This window comes from Manis javanica, chromosome 12 (assembly GCF_040802235.1).
Source record: "Manis javanica isolate MJ-LG chromosome 12, MJ_LKY, whole genome shotgun sequence".
Lineage (NCBI taxonomy): Eukaryota > Metazoa > Chordata > Mammalia > Pholidota > Manidae > Manis > Manis javanica.
This window is the reverse complement of record NC_133167.1, coordinates 84,332,093-84,350,939: the sequence shown is the minus strand read 5'-3', so window position 1 is coordinate 84,350,939 and position 18,847 is coordinate 84,332,093. Positions and strand designations below refer to the sequence as shown.

Here is an 18,847-nt window from a genome sequence, read left to right as displayed (position 1 = left end):
GTCAGGAGCTGCTGGGCTGCAGGGATGGGTCTGACCCAGGGCAGCATGCTGTGTGGCTCAGGAAACTCGGGAGGCCGTCACCGGTTTGATGACACGCTGCAAGTGCCCAGACCCGCCGCCCACTGGGTGTAGAAGAGGGCGCCACAGTGGTGCTCAGCTTCCTCTCTGCCCAGGGCCCCCCTGCTGGGAGCACAGGGCAAACTTACCTGGACCTCTTTGCCATATCTGGGTTCGGTTCAGTGTCCCCTGGCTCGCCCCATTCTTTGTTCTCCTTTCCTGGCAATAGCCAGAGTTCTTTACTGCTCAGGCCAGTTCACCTCTCCCCAAAGGTTCCACAGCCATGCTCAGGACCCTTGGCCAGGTTAGCAAAGACATGAGGGGTCTGAAGGAGCTGAGTGGCTCTGCAGGAGGCAGCCCACCACTTGGGAAAACTGTCCTCAGGCCTGTTTCTGCCCTATGAGGAAGGGGGTGACGCTGAGGTGAGTCGGCCAAGGAATCTGCCTGCTGGGAGCCTGCAGGTCAGCCAAAGGCGCCCTCTAGAGGCCATTTAAAACAGAGGTTCTTGGAGCAAGAGGTGACCAACCCTTCATTTGTGTAATTCCTCAGATGTCACCACTTTTTTCTTGCCCTTAGAACTTCGGAATCTCTCTTTCATCCACAGCACGGCCTGGGCTGCATTATGACCCATGGGGAGCCCTTCTCCCAAGCGGGGCTGGCACAGTGCCACCTGACGGACACAGCTGTTCCTGCTGGTTCCAGTGCCCCTCCTGTGATCCTCAGGCACTGCACCAAATCACAGAAAGTAAATCTTCTAATCGCTTTGTAATTGGTGCAGATGGTATAATTCAAAATCACATTTTTATTAAATAGACTCTGAAATATCACATTATAGTTTGACTGAAACAGTCCAGGAATCATAACGGTTTAAGTTTTACAAAATTACATTCGGCAGCGGTGTCATGTTCTGAAAGTTATTTCATAAAATTAAAGAGTGGGGCTTGAATAAATAAGAAAAAACAGCTAGAAAATAAACCACCGCCCAGATTGAAGTCATCTGTCCTGACTGTCTGAGGATTGTGCTTTCTGGTTTTTGAAGATCTTGCTACTTGAGTAACAACTGAGAAGAGTTGCACAATTCTGGCGGCACACCCACGTGCCTGGGAGCACTCCTCAGCAACAGGGGCCTCAGAGCCAGGGCTCTCTGAAACTGTGAGCCTGAACCAGCCTTGAAGGAATCTTTCATTTCTGGGGAACTATGAGATTCACTGGTCTTTGATAAGAAATCACCCTAAAGAGGATCATAGTGAAAGAGAAATCCTATCATTTAATTCTCATAGCTATGGGACCTGGGGGAAAAGCTCAAAGTCCTGTCTCATCAGGAGGTTGTTGGGAACGCCCATTTGTGCTACCTGCCATTTTCAGGGTCACAACTGCCAGGTGGCCCATGACACAAACTCTCACCCACAACAATCTTGGTTTGGAGAATTAACCTGAGCTGGTTCCTCAAGTTACCCAACCTGCCACCCCAGAGTGCAGACAAATATTTACTGGGTGGAGTGGATATTGGGGGCAAAAATCACCTTGCTCCAGAGCAGCAGAGATGATTTCTCAGCAGGGCTCTGTGTGTAGCTGGTAACCACAGGGAGTAAGTCAATGCCAAATGGGAGTCCTTCTGACTTTGGTGACTACAGGCATCAGTGGCCGAATTTAAACCTGGGAAAGGCATTCATGCGTTGGCTGGTGCCCTGGCTCAGGATTCAATATTGAAATCACTTCCCGGCTACTGATTTGGTATCTGTTCTGCAGAAATGATGGGTTTCTCAGATCCAATCCAAAGCCACTATGTGAAGCAAGCTTCTTATGTCAGACACTGAGTACAGATGGTTTCCACCAACACACCTGGTCCTCAGTCCCTGCAGATCAGAGCTCATGGCTGTGCTGTGACCCAGGGGATATCATAATGAAAACCCAGGTGAGTGCATAATTAGTCTTCTGGGACAGGTCCACAGCCAGGGAGCCGCTGCTGGCTGCCGGCTGGCTCAGTGTGCCTGTGTCACCTCCACCGGGGCCTTCAGGTCTGCCGTGGACGTGTCTGGGACGGGTTTCTTTGAGTAATCACGCTCTCCAAAAATGGTGCTTCCTATTCGGATGTTTGTAGATCCTACTTCAATCTGTGGAAAAGCAGGGAAAGTATTGAGGACTGAGCTGAAAATAATGAAATGCAGCAAATGCTGAAGCTGTTCCTCTCATCTGGCTCTGAAGAGGCTTCTATGAAGAATGGTGATCATGAGCTGAAGAGGACTACGGGGCCATGGTTCTCAGGAGCAGTACTACCTCCTGGGGGTGTGTAGGAAATAAGGAAGGCTTTCTTTGGTCCTCACAGTGATTGGGGATTATGAGTGGTATTTAGTTGGGTGGGGCCCGGCAGCACAGTGAAGGCTTGTCTTACGGCCCACATGCTGCTCCAGTGCTCCAGGGTCAGGTAGGCGAAAACCTCCGTATAACGATTTGAGCACAGGATCTAATTCCATTTTACTTACACACACAGTGTTTTTTTTTTTTTTTTTTTACTGTTTTAATATATGGAGTTTTCTAGGAATGCCACTACTGTATACACAGGGGGGGAGCTTATATTTTGATTTTTTGGAACGTTCTGAAGTTATTTGCTGTTCTAGAAAGTCACATATTTGAGTTGGCAATACAGCACACCTCCATCATTATGTATTCACAGCTGCTGTCTTCACAGTGAATCTACACATAAGACTGAATATCACACCACTTTGTTATGACTTCCTGATAAATATCCATGCCCCAGCACGTACATACTAACATGCCTTTAAAAAAATTATAGTTTTATTTCTTATTTTCCTTTAGATTCCAGTGAGGGAACTGTACTGAGTTTTATAAAATTATGTGTCAGGCTATAAGTTTAAACATTTCATTTCAAAAAAATAGCAGGCAGGGAGGGGATGTTAGAGTAGTTGAGAACCACGGATCCTGGGTGCCCTACTGCTACAATGAGGCATGCCAAAGGTTTCTCCAGCAAAACCTGATTCTCGCCATGGCCTTCTAGACCCTGCCCTTGAGGCAGACAAGGGCACTGGGGACACTTACCGCATGCTGGAAGTCCACGGACATGCCCATGCTCAGCTCAACCTGCTCAGGAGGGATGTTCAGCTGTTTATGTAGCTCCTCCCGGAGGGACACTAACACCTGACGAGACAGATGGGACGCCTGCTTTATCCTCACCTTCTCCAAGGATGCCGCAAAGGGGCTGAATCTGGGTTATCTCTGACAAGGATAGCTAAGTCCTCCTCGTTTCAAGGTCTGTCAGCATTGCCAGAAGTTACTGAAAGGGATTTTTTTTTTTAAGCAAACTCTTTGACTTTCAAGGAAACTGTCAGTTATTGGAGAGGCAGAAAGAGCTCATTGTCTCCAAAGACTGTTTCAGCCAGGTTCAAACTGAGTTGAGGAAGGTCTGCAGGTTTTGGGAACCTGTTCTCTCCTTTTCTTATGATAAGAGTTCAGAAGAGGGTATAATGCCTGACAGGCAACATCTGGGATGATGTTGAAATTCACTACAACAGCCAACCCAGAACAGCGTTCAGCTCAGGTGCTTCTTAAGCACATAAGCAACCCCCTGCATCTTCAGCCCCCAGTACCTGGAAGTCTGGATTTGGTCCTTGACTAAGATCATGTCCAAAGCTTCCAATAGTCATCAGCCCCACAAATTCCAGGCTGGGGCACTTGGCCTTTATGTGTTCCACCATGGCTACTGTCTCTGAAGGTGGGAGGCCATGTTTACCTTCACAAAAAGAAACCAAAGACACTTACACCAAAACTGTAAAAAAAGTATCTATTACATAGTATACATTTACACCAATATAGAAGAACACGTGTATGTTCGCAAAATCTGACTGCACTTGCCAATCAACAACGGAGGAGTCTGCAGCAAATGATTGTTTGTTTGGCAGTTCTAGGCGTTACTGAGGATGTTTTTCCCTCATTCATCAAATGGAGATGCTAAGAACATTCCCTTCCATCTTTAATCAGGGAAAATTATAGCTAATCACCAAGAAATGATGTCACAGACTTGAGCTGGAGTAAATGTTAGGTTTACCTCTGTTGATAATGTACAGGCAGACCTCGGAGACCCTTCAGGTTCAGTTCAGACCACTGCAATACAGCCAATAATGTAATAAAGGGAGTCAAATGCATTTTTTGGTTTCCCAAGTGCATATAAAAGTTGTTTACAGTATATTGTAATTTTTCAAGTGTATAATACCATTATGTCTAAATAAACAATGTATGTATCTTAATTAAAATTACTTTATTGCTAAAAGATGCTAACAAGTCATTGGGGCTTTCTGCAAGTTGTAATCTTTTTCCTAGGAGAGGGTCCTCACTCAATGTTGGTGGGGTTAAAGTATTCAGTAAACCATGTGGTAACCAGATGTGCTGTGATCCAGGCTTTGTTGCTCCACTCAGAGAACAGGCAGAGCAGACTGAGCGTAATTCTTGAGGGCCCCAGGATTTTCACAATGGTCAAGGAGCACTGGCTTCAACTCAGAGTCACCAGCTGCACTAGCCCTAAAAGGACAGTCAGCCTGTCCTTTGAAGACAGGCACTGATTTCTCTCTGGCTATGAAAGGCCTAGATGACATCTTCTAGTAGAAGGCTGTTCCACTGACAGTGAAAATCTGCCGTCTAGTGTGGCCACCTTCACTAATTCCCTGAGCTAGAGCTTCTTCTGGATGACTTACTGCGGCTTCTACATCAACCCTTGCTGCTTCACCTTGTACTTCTGTTATGGAGAGGGCTTCTTTGCTTAAACCTCACAAACCAACCTCTGCTAGCTTCCAGTTTTTCTTTTGCAGCTTCCTCCCCTCTCTCAGCCTTCACAGAATTGAAGAGAGCTGGGGTTTGCTCTCGATTGGGCTTTGGCTTATAGAGATGTTGTGGCTGGTTTGATCTTCTATTCAGACCACTAAAAAGAAGATCACTGGTTATAGATCACCATAATAAATATAATAATAATGAAAAAAGTTTGCAATACTATGGGAATTACCAAAATGTGATGCAGAGACACAAAGTGAACAGATGCTGTTGGAAATGGTGCAGATAGACTTGCTTCATGCAGAGCTGTCATAAACCTCCAAGTGTAAAAAATGCATTATCTGCAAAGTGCAACAGAGTGAAGCGCAGTAACATGAGGTATGCCCGTAATGTACAATTTGGGTGCAGGTACATGTAATGATAACCATTAAAATTTACCAAACACTGAGTCCAGGCACAAATGCTAAGAGCTCTTCATTCAATGCAATAACCCCAAGAAGCGAGTGCTCTTACCATCTCCATTCTGAAGAGGAGTAACTGAGGCACAGGGAACCTAAGCATTTCTTCCAAGGTCACACAACTAGGAACTGCGGAAAAGGGATTTAAGTCCAGGTGGCCCGACTCCAGGGCCTATCTGGACAATAGATGCCTATCTGGGAATACTGGTGCTTTGATTATTGTGCACACATGACAGATCTGTACACACTTTTTTTCCCTTTTGGTAAGTTTTTTTTTTTTTCATTAGTATCTTTTTTTTTAAATTGAAGTAGTTGATATACATCTTATACTGGCTTCAAGTATACAACATAATGGTTCACCAGTTACCCACATTATTAAATCCTCACCCCCACAAGTGTGGTGACTATCTGTCAACATAGGAAGATGTTACAAAATCACTGGCTCTACTCTCCATGCTGTACTACCATCCCTGTGACCAGCTTACATTATGATTGAGATTTTTGTGTCCCTTTATCCCCCTCCCCACATGCCGACTCCAACCTCTCCACATGCTAACCACCAGTCCCTTCTCAGTGTCTCTGAGTCTACTGCTGTTTTGTTCATTCTGTTCACACTTGTTCTTAACAAGTAGCGAACAAGTACAATGTGCAGCTTCTATGCAACAGCTTTACCTGCATTACGCCCACTCCTTAGTACACCCTCTGAAGTGGGCACTATCATGTTAGCACTGCCAAACCAGGGAACTGGGGTACAGAGAGGTTAGGTAACTTACCCGAGGCTAGCAAGCTGGAAGGGTGGTGGAACTCATACCCAGGGCCACTCTGATTTCAAAGCCCATGCTCTCTTCACTGTGTTACACTGTTATGCCAAGTCCCTTAAAGATACTCACGAACTGGTGCTTGCAATGATTTTTCATTCTATTCTCTCCCACTGTCATGCTAAGTCCATGTAATTTGCATCTCTTTCAGAAGTGATGGTGAGTTTTAAGAATTTTCAGATCAAAGTCACAATTCGCTCCCTGACTCCTCTTGTCCTGCTCCCGCCCCCAAATTAAGAAGTAACAAAACCACGATACATTAAAGAATTATATGTGGACTGGCTTGGAGATCACTCTGCCATCTAGATCCTACATAAAAAGTTTACTGAAAGGTCTGTGGTCCTTCCTATAACCTTAGCTATCAGATGTGTGCCATCAGAATTGCCATTCTTCCTTAGCTTCAACCATCGTAAGGGGAGAAAGATCTGTGCTTCAGGTCTGGCCACTTACTCTCCTCTCCACTGGTGTTAATCTGGACCATAACCTTTAGCCTTTCAGGAGAACCTTTTTTCTGCCACGAGCTGTTCACTTTGTCTGCCAGCTTCATGGAATCCACAGTTTCTAGCATGAACAGGTTGGGCACCGCTGTAATGAAAAAGAGGTAAGGAAATTTATCACTCACCCTACTGCAGCCAGCAACATGCAACAAATCTTTCACTTGCAGCTGGAAAAATAATTTCCTAGGAAATGAAAAAGACAGTGAAGTCTCAGTTCTGCTAAGACTTATGCGACAGTTTTATTAGATAGAAGTTCGAATGTCAGCCTGTCACTGTCTCATCAGTGAAGATGAAACAGGAAAGGAAATGTGGACTTCACCACATCAGGCAGCTTGCGTATGTGTGTGCTTCAAGAAGCTGGTAACTGTGGAGATTCCTAGGAGCTGACCTGATCTGGTTGTATCTGAGGTCACATGGCGAGAAATAGGCAGGAGGACAGCAAACAAAGGATTACCAGCGGGAGGCCAAGTTCCTGCTGGTCATGTCGCCATGTCACAGACTTTCTGGGACGGGGGTGCACAAGGATCTCAGAGTGACCTGAAAATCGACAGCTAAGAGAGACACGGAAGTCACGGAAACCATATTCTTTTTCCAAAGATGCCTGTGAAGTGAAATGTTAGTCTTGCCTCAGACAAACAACAACAAAGACAGAAGCAACTCAGTAACTTCCTTTTACTGAACACTAACCCTCCCAGGCAATATTCTAATCCCTTTACATGCATTTTTTCTTTTTAATCTTTACCATAGTTCATGAAGCACTACTATTATTCCCATTCTACAAATGGGAAGACTGAGGGCCAGAAAGAATAGTTTATTCAAGTGTGCAAAATTAACAATTATTAGAGCTATGATTTGAAACTAAGGCAAGCTCCATATTCTTAGTACTGAAATTAAACTCAGGCTAGGAAACATATTTTTAAAACTTAATATATTTACACTTAAACATATTTTAAAAAGAGAAAGTATACATGCTTGATGTAAAAAACAAAAACAAAAACAAAAACTAAGCAATATAGAAGTACTTGCAGTAAAAAGTCAAAGCCTTTCGCCCTAGAAACTGCTGCTGACACTTGGGGATGAGGCCTCTTCCCAGAGCCTGCTGAGTGTATGTCTTCCCAATGAAGCACACACACAGCCACATATACAATCTCTTGATAAACCTCTAGCTAAATTAAAAAAAAAAATCATGTAAGTTGGATCACACTAAATGTTCAGTGGGTTGCCTGCTTCCAGGTAGAGATATGTATTGGAGATTTCTCCTGACAGGACCACACAGCTACTGGTGCTTTCTAACTGCATCATTCCACAGAGCAGATGGTCACGATTTACTTGACTTACTCTTAGTAATGGACATTAGATTGTTTCTTATTTTTTACTACAAAACCAAATGAGATATCAGTTCACGTATTTTTTAATACTCCATTCTGTCTCCTTGGCTGACTTATCAGCACTCTCTATTGTGTTATTTTATTGTTGCTTTAAAGTTTAACTTACCACAGCCTGCCTTTAAGTGGTGTTATACCACTTCAATTAGAGCTTAAGAACCTTATAATAGTATTCTTTCATTTTTCACTTTCTATTCTTTATGCTATTGTTGTCATACATTTTACTTTTATGTATGTTATAAATCCCATGACACAGTACTATTTTTGTTTATATAAACATATTATAATAATAAAACAATAGAGAAAAATAAATGAAACTAAAAACTGGTTCTTTGAGAAGACTGATAAAATTGATAAACCTCTAGGCAGACAGGCTAGGAAAAAAAAATAAAATAAAAATTACCAATATCAAGAATGAGCTGACATCACTACAGAGCTGTTGACATCATCCACAGATACTGGAAGGATGATAAAGATATATTACAAACAACCAATGCTCAAAAATTTGTTAACTTTGATGAAATGGACAAACTCCTTGAAAGCTATAAACTAACAAAGCTTACCCTAGAAGAAACAGATTATGTGAATAGCTCTATTAATGAAACTGAAACTATAGTTAAAAATCTTCCCTCAAAGAAAACTCCAGGTTTCACTGGTGAATTCTACCAAACAGTTAAGGAAGAGATAATATGAATCCCACACACATTTTTCCAAAAGATTGAAGAGGCGAGAATGCTTCCCAAGTCATTTAATGAGGCCAGTATTATCCTGATATCAAACTCCTTAAAATAAAACTGCAGCCCAATGTTCTTTGTAAATATTGATACAAAAATTCTAAGCAAAACTTAACGAATCAAATGTAACATTATATTAAAAGGGTAATACTTTAAGACCAAGTGTGTTTATCCCCAGGAATACAGGGTTGGCTTAACATTTAAAAGTCAACAATGTAATTCAACATGTTAACAAACTAAAAAAGAAAAACCACATGATCATTTCAATTGAGGCAGTGGAAGCATTTGACAAAATCGAACATCTACTCCTGATAAAACCTGTCAGCAAACTAGGAGTGGAAGGCAAATTCTTCCTTCTGATAAAGAACACCCATGAAAAACCTGCATGACCACTCTCAGTGCTTCTACTCAATATTGTACTGCAGGTCCTAGCTAGTATAAAAAGGCAAGAAAAAGTAATAAAAGGGTTCCAGGTTGGAAAGGAAGGTGTATATTTTCTTTATTCACAGATGACATGATTATCTATGTAGAAAATTATATGGAATGTACAAAAAATCCCTACTCGAGTGAGTTTAACAAGGTTGCAGGATACAAGATGAATAAACAAAAATCAACTGTACTTCTATGTACTAGTGACAATCAGAAGTTGCAGTAACAGCTTTAACAAACAGCATCGAAATACATGACTTACAGATAAATCTGACAATAAAGAAAACCTGCACAACGAAAACTAAAAAATATTACTGAACAAAATTAAAGAAGACTTAAATAAATGCTGAGCTATGCATTGTTAATATATTGGCAGAGTCAGTATTTTTATAGTATGTGAGAATGTTCCCCAAATTGATCTATATACCCTATACAATCCTGATAAAACTCCTGGCAGGACTTTTGATTTTTTTTGGTAGAAACTGCCAAGTTGGTATGGAAATACAGAGGACTTGGAAGAGCCAAAATAACTGAAAAAGAAAATTGGGACCTAACAATATTCAGTTTCAAGGACTATTACAAAGCTCCAGTAAATCAAAATAGCATGCTATCAGCATAAAAGCAAACAAGTAGAAAGTAGACAAATGGAACAGAGTAGAGAGTCTAGAAATAAACCCATGGATAAGTGATTTTTGACAAAGGTGCAAATGAATGCAATGAGAAAGGACAGTCTTTCCAACAAATGAGATTGGAACAATTGGGCATTCATATGTAAAAAAATGAACTTGGAACTCATACCTTGCACCATATATAAAAATCAAAGTGAATCACGAAGCTTAATATAAGACTGAACACTATAAACTGCTAGAAGAAAACATAGGAGAAAACCTTTGTGACCTTAAGATAGGGGAAGATTGTTTAGATGCAACACCAAAAGCATATTCTATAAAAATATAACTTGATAAAGTGGACTTCATCAAATTAAAAACTTCTGCTCTTCAAAAGACACCACTAGAATTTAAAGACAAGCAACAGACTGAGGGAAAATATTTGCACAGCATTTATCTGATAAAGGACTAGTATCCAGAATATATAAAGAAGTCTCCTTGTCAAAAGAAAGAATCCAATTCAACTAACAGGCAAAACACCCTAGTAGATACTTATCCCAAAAGATAGATACAAACATGTGAAAAGATGTTTAATACCATTAGCCATTTGGGAAATGCAAAGACACCACCACACATCTGTTAGAATGGCTAAAATGTAAAGACTGACCATATTAAGTGTGGCCAAGGATGTGGAGGAAACTTGAGCACTGCTGGTGGGAATGTAAAAGGGCACATCCACTTTAGAGGACAGTCTGGTAGTTTTTTAAAAAGTTAAATGTACACAACGGGTACAGAGTTTCAGTTCTGCAAGACAAAGTGTTCTAGAGATGGATAGTTGCAAAAAATGTGAATGTACTTAATGACACAACTGTATACTTAAAAACTGTTAAGATGGTAAATTTTATGTTATGTGTATTTTACCACAATTTCAAAAAAAAGTTAAACATATGCTTATCATATGATTCCTCTATTCTACTCCCAGGTATTTATTCCAAGAGAAAAGGAAAAGTCCATACAAAGACAGATACACAAATGTTCATAACAATTTTATTTGTCATGGCCAAAAATTAGAAGTAACCCCAAATGTGAATGGATAAATAAAAAGGAGTGAACCACTGATACAGGTATCAACAGGATGAGACCTTAAATAGTGAAAGCCAGACAAAAAAATACTTTGTGATTCCATTTATATAAAACTCTTAAAAATATAAATTAATCCCTAGGGATAGAAGGCAGGTAAGCAGTACTGGAGGATAGGGTGTGGGGCCGACTGGGCTGAAGGGGTTATGAAGGGGCATGATGAAACCTGGGGATAATGGATGTGTTCACTATAATGATTGTTGTGATGGGTTCACAGGTACAAACATAAATAAAAGCTTATCAAATTGTATACTTTAAATATATGCAATTTATTATGTCAATGATACTTCAAAATAAAGCTATTTCAAAAAATAAATACAGGTTATTTTAGTTATGACCCCTTGAGAGAAATAAACATTCAGTTACTCAAGATCTCCGCAGGTCATTTTTTTTTTTTTAAGTTGAATATAAATGTATTGATATAAAGGATGCAGAGCACACACTTTACAAATAATGTTAACATATACAATACTTTTTATTGTAAATTCTATATAGCCAATTGGTTTTCACAGATTTTTGAAAAACTTTTTCTTGGACCCTTGTATCCTTAACCTAACTATGGTTGCATTTCAGTTATGATTTGATAAATGGCATTGCTCAGCACTTCCCATGATTTTTGTTCTTATTTTCTGTGTCTGTGGATAAAGTGAAGGTTCCTGTGGCCAGGATTCTCACCTGGCCCTGGTTGGCTTGCTTGCTACACATGTGTGGGCAATATGTTGTTATTGATTCTATATAAAGAGCTCTGCCCAGTGCTCTGGGAGACACGGGGGCACAGCTGCAGGAGAGCAGAGACTGGAGGGTGGCAGCACCGAGGACAGAGACAGAGATGGCTGTAGGGGGCAGAGAGGCCCAGAGGCAGAGACCAGCTCACTGCATGCAGACTTGCTCTGAGTGGACAGGGTTCTAGTGATTGACCTGCCACAGTGAGAACAAAGTTGGATATAAACCCTTTCACCCCAAGAACGTTTTCCATTGTCATTACTCGATCTCACTGAATCGCAGGTCATTTTTATGTGTTTAAATTTTTCTGAAGTAAATTAATAATTTTACTTTATTTACTATATTTAATTACACTGTATTACATTTGTATAATTGTATATTATTATTATATTTTACTTAGCCTTTTATTTAAAGGGAAAGGACAAATATATTTCTCTTACCCATCAGTTTGTTGACATTTTGTTTCTGTAGGTGGCCTATGAAGTGCCATTTTATCTCAGGACATGAAGACAGAATCTGAAGAGAAAAACCATGTTTGTCTTAGATTTTTACAGAGGCCCTGATGGCACAAATACCTTGCACATTCTCTTCCGACTTTTCAAATTTATGCAAAAAAAACCACTTCCACCATCCTCAGCGAGGCTCCTAAGGATACTGAGAGAAAAATCTAAGGCTTCTTCTATTCTGTTTCTTTTCCTTGTTTCCATCAACTCCCTCCATCTTTCAGGTATCACCCCTTAAACTTAAAGATGAACTGATAAAAGCTTTCAAATCTCAAAAGGATCCAAGACTATAGCAAGCTCCTAAAATCACCATATCCAAAAAACCATAATGGAGACAATTATAGTCTTAGTAAAGAAAGAAAACCTAGCTGAGAAATATTTGGGGTTCAAGGTGAATGCACAGACATTTCTACCCCCAGCCCAACCTCCTGCTCTAATCTAAAACTCAGCCACCAACATGGGTCTAATTTTCAAATGATGAGCCAAGATTTAGATACAAACTAAAAAATTCAGATACCTACTTACTTTAGGATTTGATGCTTTTTCTAGTAGCTCCTGAACCTAAAGGGTAAAAATACAAGTCAGTCACCACTGACTGTCAATCACCACTCTTCCAAAGGCAGTTTGGAAAGGGGCTCTTACATAGTTCTCCCCGAAAGTGCGCTGGCCGTGACCATAGGCCTCAATCACCATGTCTGCAGGTTTGGTTTTGCTGACTGCTACTAGCCGGGGCTGGATGGCTGGGAGATCCTGCCAGAGGGAAAGAGCCAGATGAAAGAATGTTCGGGAATAGTATCCCAATACGTTCTGTAAGACAGATCTTGCAGAACAGACGGCATAGATCTATGTTACCTTAGCATTTGGTAAGCTCTGTTTTTCTAATGCTGCAGGGAGATAAGCCTTGAATAATGTTGATCATGTTTTTTTCAAAAGCATGGCATCTAAATCTAATGTTAGCTTCTTTAATATCTAACAAAAGGCACTTCTTTCTCAGGAAAGCTGGGCAGGTAAGTAAAAGCAGTACTTCCTTAAAATGCAGCCTATGACCCACTCCATCAGCATTCCCTAAGTACCCCTCCGGACTCTCTGGGGCTGGAGTCTCAGAGTCTCTCCCTTTTAACAAACTCTCCAGATGATTCTCTTGCACACCAAGGTTGGAAGCTTAAGAATTGCTTAAGGAAAGGCATTCCGCTGACTAAAAGGGAGGTCACTTGGCCTCTGAAACGCCCAGGTTAACAGTTTTGAAACTCATTCTGGTACGGGTGTAATTATTAATACTGTCCCCAGTAACTCTCAAAAAGTGGCCTGCTCAGGGTGGCTATGTAATTTACTATTCAGTCTAATCAAGAACCAGTGCCAGAGCTGAAGCAGGAACACAGAAAGCTCTGGACTCAGGATGAGGCCTGTCCAACACCCCCTCATGGCCATTAATAAACAGTGGGGCTTCCCTGCACTCCAAACACACACAGAGGCAATAGGAGATTCACCTACTCTTAAATAGCTCAATTTTCTGGTACCCCATCACCTTCTGCAATTTTTACAGAATCACAGTATCCTTGCAGGGTCTGAAGAGTCAGATCAATTAGCAAAAAGTTCCCTCTTCCTTCTGAGGGTGGTATTACTGGCTTTTTATGAGACCACGTCACAACTCTCAGGATTCTGTGGAAGAATCAATGGTTTCCCGAGAGAGAAGTGGAACAGGCAGCCCATCTATCCCCTCAGAGTGATGCTGAGGGGACCTCCCACAGAGATGGTTCCTGGGGAAATCCCTAGTCTTTCCAGGACAATCACTGAGAATCACAGAATGCTAACGCCAGGAGCGAGTTCGGAGCAATCAGAGCTCATTCTATTGCCTATGTAGATAGGGAGGGAAACTCCGGGCCAGGATAGTTAAGTGACTTGTTCAAGGAAACATCTAATTAGTAGCCAAAGACGACTAAAACAGGTCTTCTGTCTCCAGACAGGCCAGCATTCTGAGTTCTGACACCATGAGTGCTTGATCAGAAACATCCGATTTCTCTGTTCAGGTATGTCTTATCCCACACCATTCGCTTAAACGTGCACTGAGAGGGTCAGAATGTGGACTTCTGGTTTAACAAAATTCCAAGAGGAAACAAAACATAAGGCGGGTTGGGGGAGGTGGTGGCGGGAAATCGCCCTTTAGGCTACTTGGGATTGGATGTCAGCTTCTTCCTGCCCCAGACCCTTAAGTGCTCGTGCCTCCAAGTCGGACTAATCTACCCTCGCCTTCGCCTACGGGCGGACCTAACTTTTACTGAGCATCTACTAGCTGTCAGATGCTACCACACACGTGATCTCAGGCAGATGCGGCTTCCGCGGGGTGCTCGCAGTAGACGTCTTCTCCTGCAGCCTCTGGCGCCTGGCCCTTCCCGAGTCCGCTACACGAGGCGGGATGGGCAAAGGTCACGATGCCTGGGGACTGGTCACTTTCCCGGGTGGCGGAAACTTCTTGCTTCAACTAAGTCAACCTTCAGAAAACCTGGCAGGGTCATTTCCGCGAGCGTTTGGGGGGCTCTGCAGCCCGCGCCAACGCCTAGGCTGCCGAAGGGTTCCGCCCTTCGGGAGACCCCTCTGCGTCATCGTGACGACCCGTTCCCACGCGGCGCCCCCCTCCCCACAGCTGCTGCCCGCCGTCCCACGCGGTCCCCTTCCTCACCTGCGACCGCCGCGCCATCGCCTGCTGCACGCGCTCGTTCACTGCCCGCAGTGCGAGCCCGACTCCCAGCTCCGCTGACATGCCGCCCGCTCTCCACATCCCCCGGGAACCCCCACCGAGCCCCCGTCCGGGGCACCCCAAGGCTGAGACCGGCTTCCGGTCCCGCCCAGCTCACGTCTCCCTGTGGCCCAATCACCGCTCACCACCGAGGGGTCTCGCCCAATCGGCAGCGGTCGGCGCGGGCGGGGCGAGAGCGCTCTAGCGGGCGGCCATCTTGGTCAGCAGGCCCTTGGCTCGGGTGGCTGGCTGGGGCTCTGGCCGTGGGGGCGCGGGTGCGAAGTCCGCCTGCGTCGTTCCAGTGCCCCCAGCGAGCCTTCGAATTCTTGCTGCCTGAGCCGCGGACGCTCTCTCCCCCAAAGGACCTTCCTGACGCCAGAAGCGCGGCGTGTTCCCGGGGTCCTGTTCCCTCACAGAGTAGCCCGTCCCCGGCGTCCCAGGAGCCAGGGACTCAGATTTTCCGTGCGCGGGGACCAGGGTTGGGAGCTGCCAGGGCGGGAGACAGGGCTGGTGTCTCAGATCACTCTTGTGAAACAGACTTCTTAAAGAACACGGCCTGACTTAAATGTCTGGTTCCTTTCTCGTCATCCTTTAGACCAGGCGTTCGATAGGAATATCAGGCGATCCGCATGTGCAACTAGAAAATTTCTAATACTCATAATTAAAGCAAAACAATTTTTACGTTTTAATTAACTCAATATGTCCAAAATAAGGTTTCAACATGTAACCGATAGGAAAACTTGGGATATTTTCTTAATTTGCAAAGCCCAGCGTACGGTTTCGCGCTGGAGGTGTGGGGCTGGTGCTGCCTAGCGGGTTGGGGCGCAGGCGGCTGTCCAGTCCAGCAGGAGCGCAGCGCCGGTTCGGCCCAATTCTCGTCTCTCGTGTGCCCAACTCTGGGCAATAAGCCGGTCGTAAACATGATGAGGAACCAAATAATCCAAGGCTGACACACAGCGTAAAATAGTAAATGTAATAGTGCTGTGAGCAAGTGGGAGGAAATCGATTTTGTTAAGGAAAGCGATTTTGGCTGTAGTGTTTATAGATCCTTTAACATTAATTCAACTTGATGGAGTGGGATGCTATTACGTTGGAGAAAGGGCTAAGGTTTGTTCTCCAAGTCTTGAGATGACTGGGCTTACTTCAAGCCTTCTGGAAAGAAAGGACAATATTTTTTTTTTCTCTCATCGTCTTCCCAGACCCCAGGAACTGAGATGAAATTTCACGTGTTCTGCTCTTGGGAAAATTACTTAGAGCAGACCCTAGGGTCCTTAACATCAAGGACTTTTTGGCAAGTTTCCATTTACCAGGTACCCATACCAGGTTACCTGTAAACTAGGGCTGCCAAAGACACTAGGAGTATTTGTATTCAAATAGGACTCGATCATTTCTATTCCTGCCAAAGTGGTAACAATTTTAAAATGACTGAAGTAGCCCTTCACAGTGTGAACTGATGTCTGCTGTAGAGATACAAAGTTGACAGGCCCTAGCCAGCAGTCAGTGTGGGGGGTAACGGTGTGGATTTACTGAGGAAGGACTGGGTAAGCGTGACGTACTGAAAGTGATGTGCTATGAGGTAAACATTCTAAAAACCATTAATACCTCCAAGGGGCAAGGGATGTATAATGCAGGTGACAGGTCACTATGATCCAAGGAGGAATGTTGTCATTTACTAGATCAGGTCCCTTTGAACAAGGCCCCCCCGCCCCACTCCCTTACCATAGTGTACTTGTGTTTCCCCAAAAGCATCAGAAGTGGTTTAAACTTGCAAGTCAATAAGGATAGTGGTGACAAGATTGCATAGTGTGGCACAGGACTGAGCTGCTCAGTTTGTCATTTCTCAAATGGAGTCATTAGCTCCTTAGTCACTAGAGTTGTAGTAAGTATCAATCAAAGTAACATGTGTAACCCACTTACCAGAGGGCTCCTCCAGAGCAAGACGTTTGTTCCCCTGCCCCCTGCTTATCCAGTCAACATTTATTGAGGCATTTCTCTGTAAAGGTACCTTGAGGGAGAGCAAGATGAGCAAGATGGGCTGTACTGTGGATTTGTTTCTAAGGTGCTTTTCATCTCTAACATTCTATGAATTTATGAAAATGGAAAAAAGAAAAGATCAAGGTGACCTCATTATCATTTCACATTTTCTAATGTCTTTACTTCTTAGCTGTGCTGTTTTGAATTAATTTTATTCTACTTTCCCACACCCCTTATTTTCTTTTTTAGTTTCTTCTCTTCCTCTTCTCGGGACATTAACCATTTAATTTAACCTTTCATCCTTCCCTGCTACCTAATCCTGGAAAAATGCAAGTTCAAAATCACTTCATCACTAGCAATTATCTTTAAATTGTTCCAACAGTTTGCAAGGACAGAGGGGAAAAGAGATTAAAAAGGGAAATACCCAGAGGAACAGATTTTCTGAAAAGTTTTATAAAAATTGAGTGTACTTACTTACCATAAATGCCATCAAGCGTTTAAAATATTCACCTTTGTAGTCTAAGGCCCTGAATTATGTGAAAAACATTTATGGATTTTTTAAATTGTTTCCTTCTGAGCTTACTGTGATTCTTTTGGGGGATAAAAAAGATAAAATAGTAGAAAATTACTGTTGCTTGGTTACTTGGCTCTGAAGAGAACGGGAGAAATAATGCCCATGTCCCAGTTTAAATGAAATCAGGTAGAGAAGCCATGACAGCAATCCCTCAGCAAACATACTGTCACATTTGGCTATTCCAATTTCAATACAAATTCTAGAACTCCCAACCTGTAGAGGACCTTTAGAAATCATTTGCTCTTTCATATAGAATGACATTTAAACCATCCCAAATGGCATAGAATCTCCTTAATTTCAGAAGACCATCAGAGAAGACAATGTTATCCATGCTAATCCCTCTATTTGCAGATAACTACTTCTGATCTCAAATTTTTGCCAGTTTACCTTAAGTAAAATCTTTGAACATACTCCACTGTGTAAAGCAATTTCTTCTTCTTTGGCCTCAGAGGAACTAGAGAATACATAGCTTACTATTCAGCAATTTTTATAAATGTGAAGTTGTTAAATGCCCCTTCTGTTTATTTCTGAGGCCAAACCATGTGCTTCATTTTTTAAACTACTTTTTTCTTTACATTTTAACATTCTGTTCTCTGTCTAGCCTCTTCAAGTCTTGTTTTTATTTGCCCAGAGCTGGGAAATACCTCTCAACAGGGCCACCCACACCAGTTTATTTTCTACATGTTACGTTTCTGTAGAGGTCTGTATTCTCAATACTGTGTTGGCTGCATTGCAATGCCAACTTCCTCTATGTGCCGTCCTATCTGTAACCTTACTCTATGTCATTGCACCTGTTTGATTTTCTGCTTAGTGGTACCTACATACTAGTTGTGTGCTTCCTAGACTGTTTTCCAGATGATTAGAAATAACCTGTTTTGAAACTTTCACATGCTGGGTCCAGTGCTAACCCCTTGACATGCATTATTTTATTTAATCCAGTCGATCTATTTTATACATGAAGAAACTGTGGCTCAGAGAGGTTAGAGTTTATTCAAGACGATACACTTAGGAAGTGGTGGGACATGGATCTGAATCTTGACAATCTAACTCCAGTACCTACATTCTTAACTTACCCATTCAATCTAAGTTTGTATTATTTGTGCAGTAGGCTCTCAAACCAATATAAATAGTTTGGGAGCACCATTAAAGAGCCCAGGAAAACCTGGGCTATGGTTGCCACATTTAGCAAATAAAAATACAGGATACTCAGTTAAATGTGAATTTCAGATAAATAACAATTTAAAAATATATCTCATATATTTGAGACATAATGATACTAAAAATTATTTTTTGTTTATATGAAGTTCACATTTAACTGGGCTTTCTGTATTTTATTTGGCAACCCTCAGCTGGGCAGCTCTCCAGAGCAGAAACTGGGACCTTCTTGGTAAGTTGGTTTCAAAATGAGTTTTGGGCCAGTTGAAAATATCTGCT

At 42.5% G+C, this 18,847-nt stretch overlaps 1 protein-coding gene across 2 annotated transcripts; it reads right to left on the bottom strand.

Moving 5' to 3' along the window:
- Window positions 1-841: 841 nt before the first annotated feature.
- On the bottom strand, window positions 842-15,325 carry PLPBP (pyridoxal phosphate binding protein). 2 transcript variants are annotated; one of them, XM_073218924.1, is made up of 9 exons: window positions 14,809-15,325; window positions 14,443-14,631; window positions 12,774-12,881; window positions 12,657-12,692; window positions 12,069-12,144; window positions 6,563-6,697; window positions 3,663-3,805; window positions 3,115-3,213; window positions 842-2,171 (listed from the first exon to the last, which is right to left on the bottom strand). In XM_073218924.1, the coding sequence occupies exons 3-9, from the start codon at window positions 12,822-12,824 to the stop codon at window positions 2,040-2,042; spliced, it is 672 nt and encodes a 223-aa protein (XP_073075025.1). In that variant the 5' UTR covers window positions 12,825-12,881; window positions 14,443-14,631; window positions 14,809-15,325; the 3' UTR covers window positions 842-2,039. The 2 variants fall into 2 exon arrangements, with proteins under 2 accessions (XP_073075025.1, XP_017529507.1); XM_017674018.3 differs by lacking the exon at window positions 14,443-14,631.
- Between the last annotated feature and the right edge of the window lie 3,522 nt (window positions 15,326-18,847).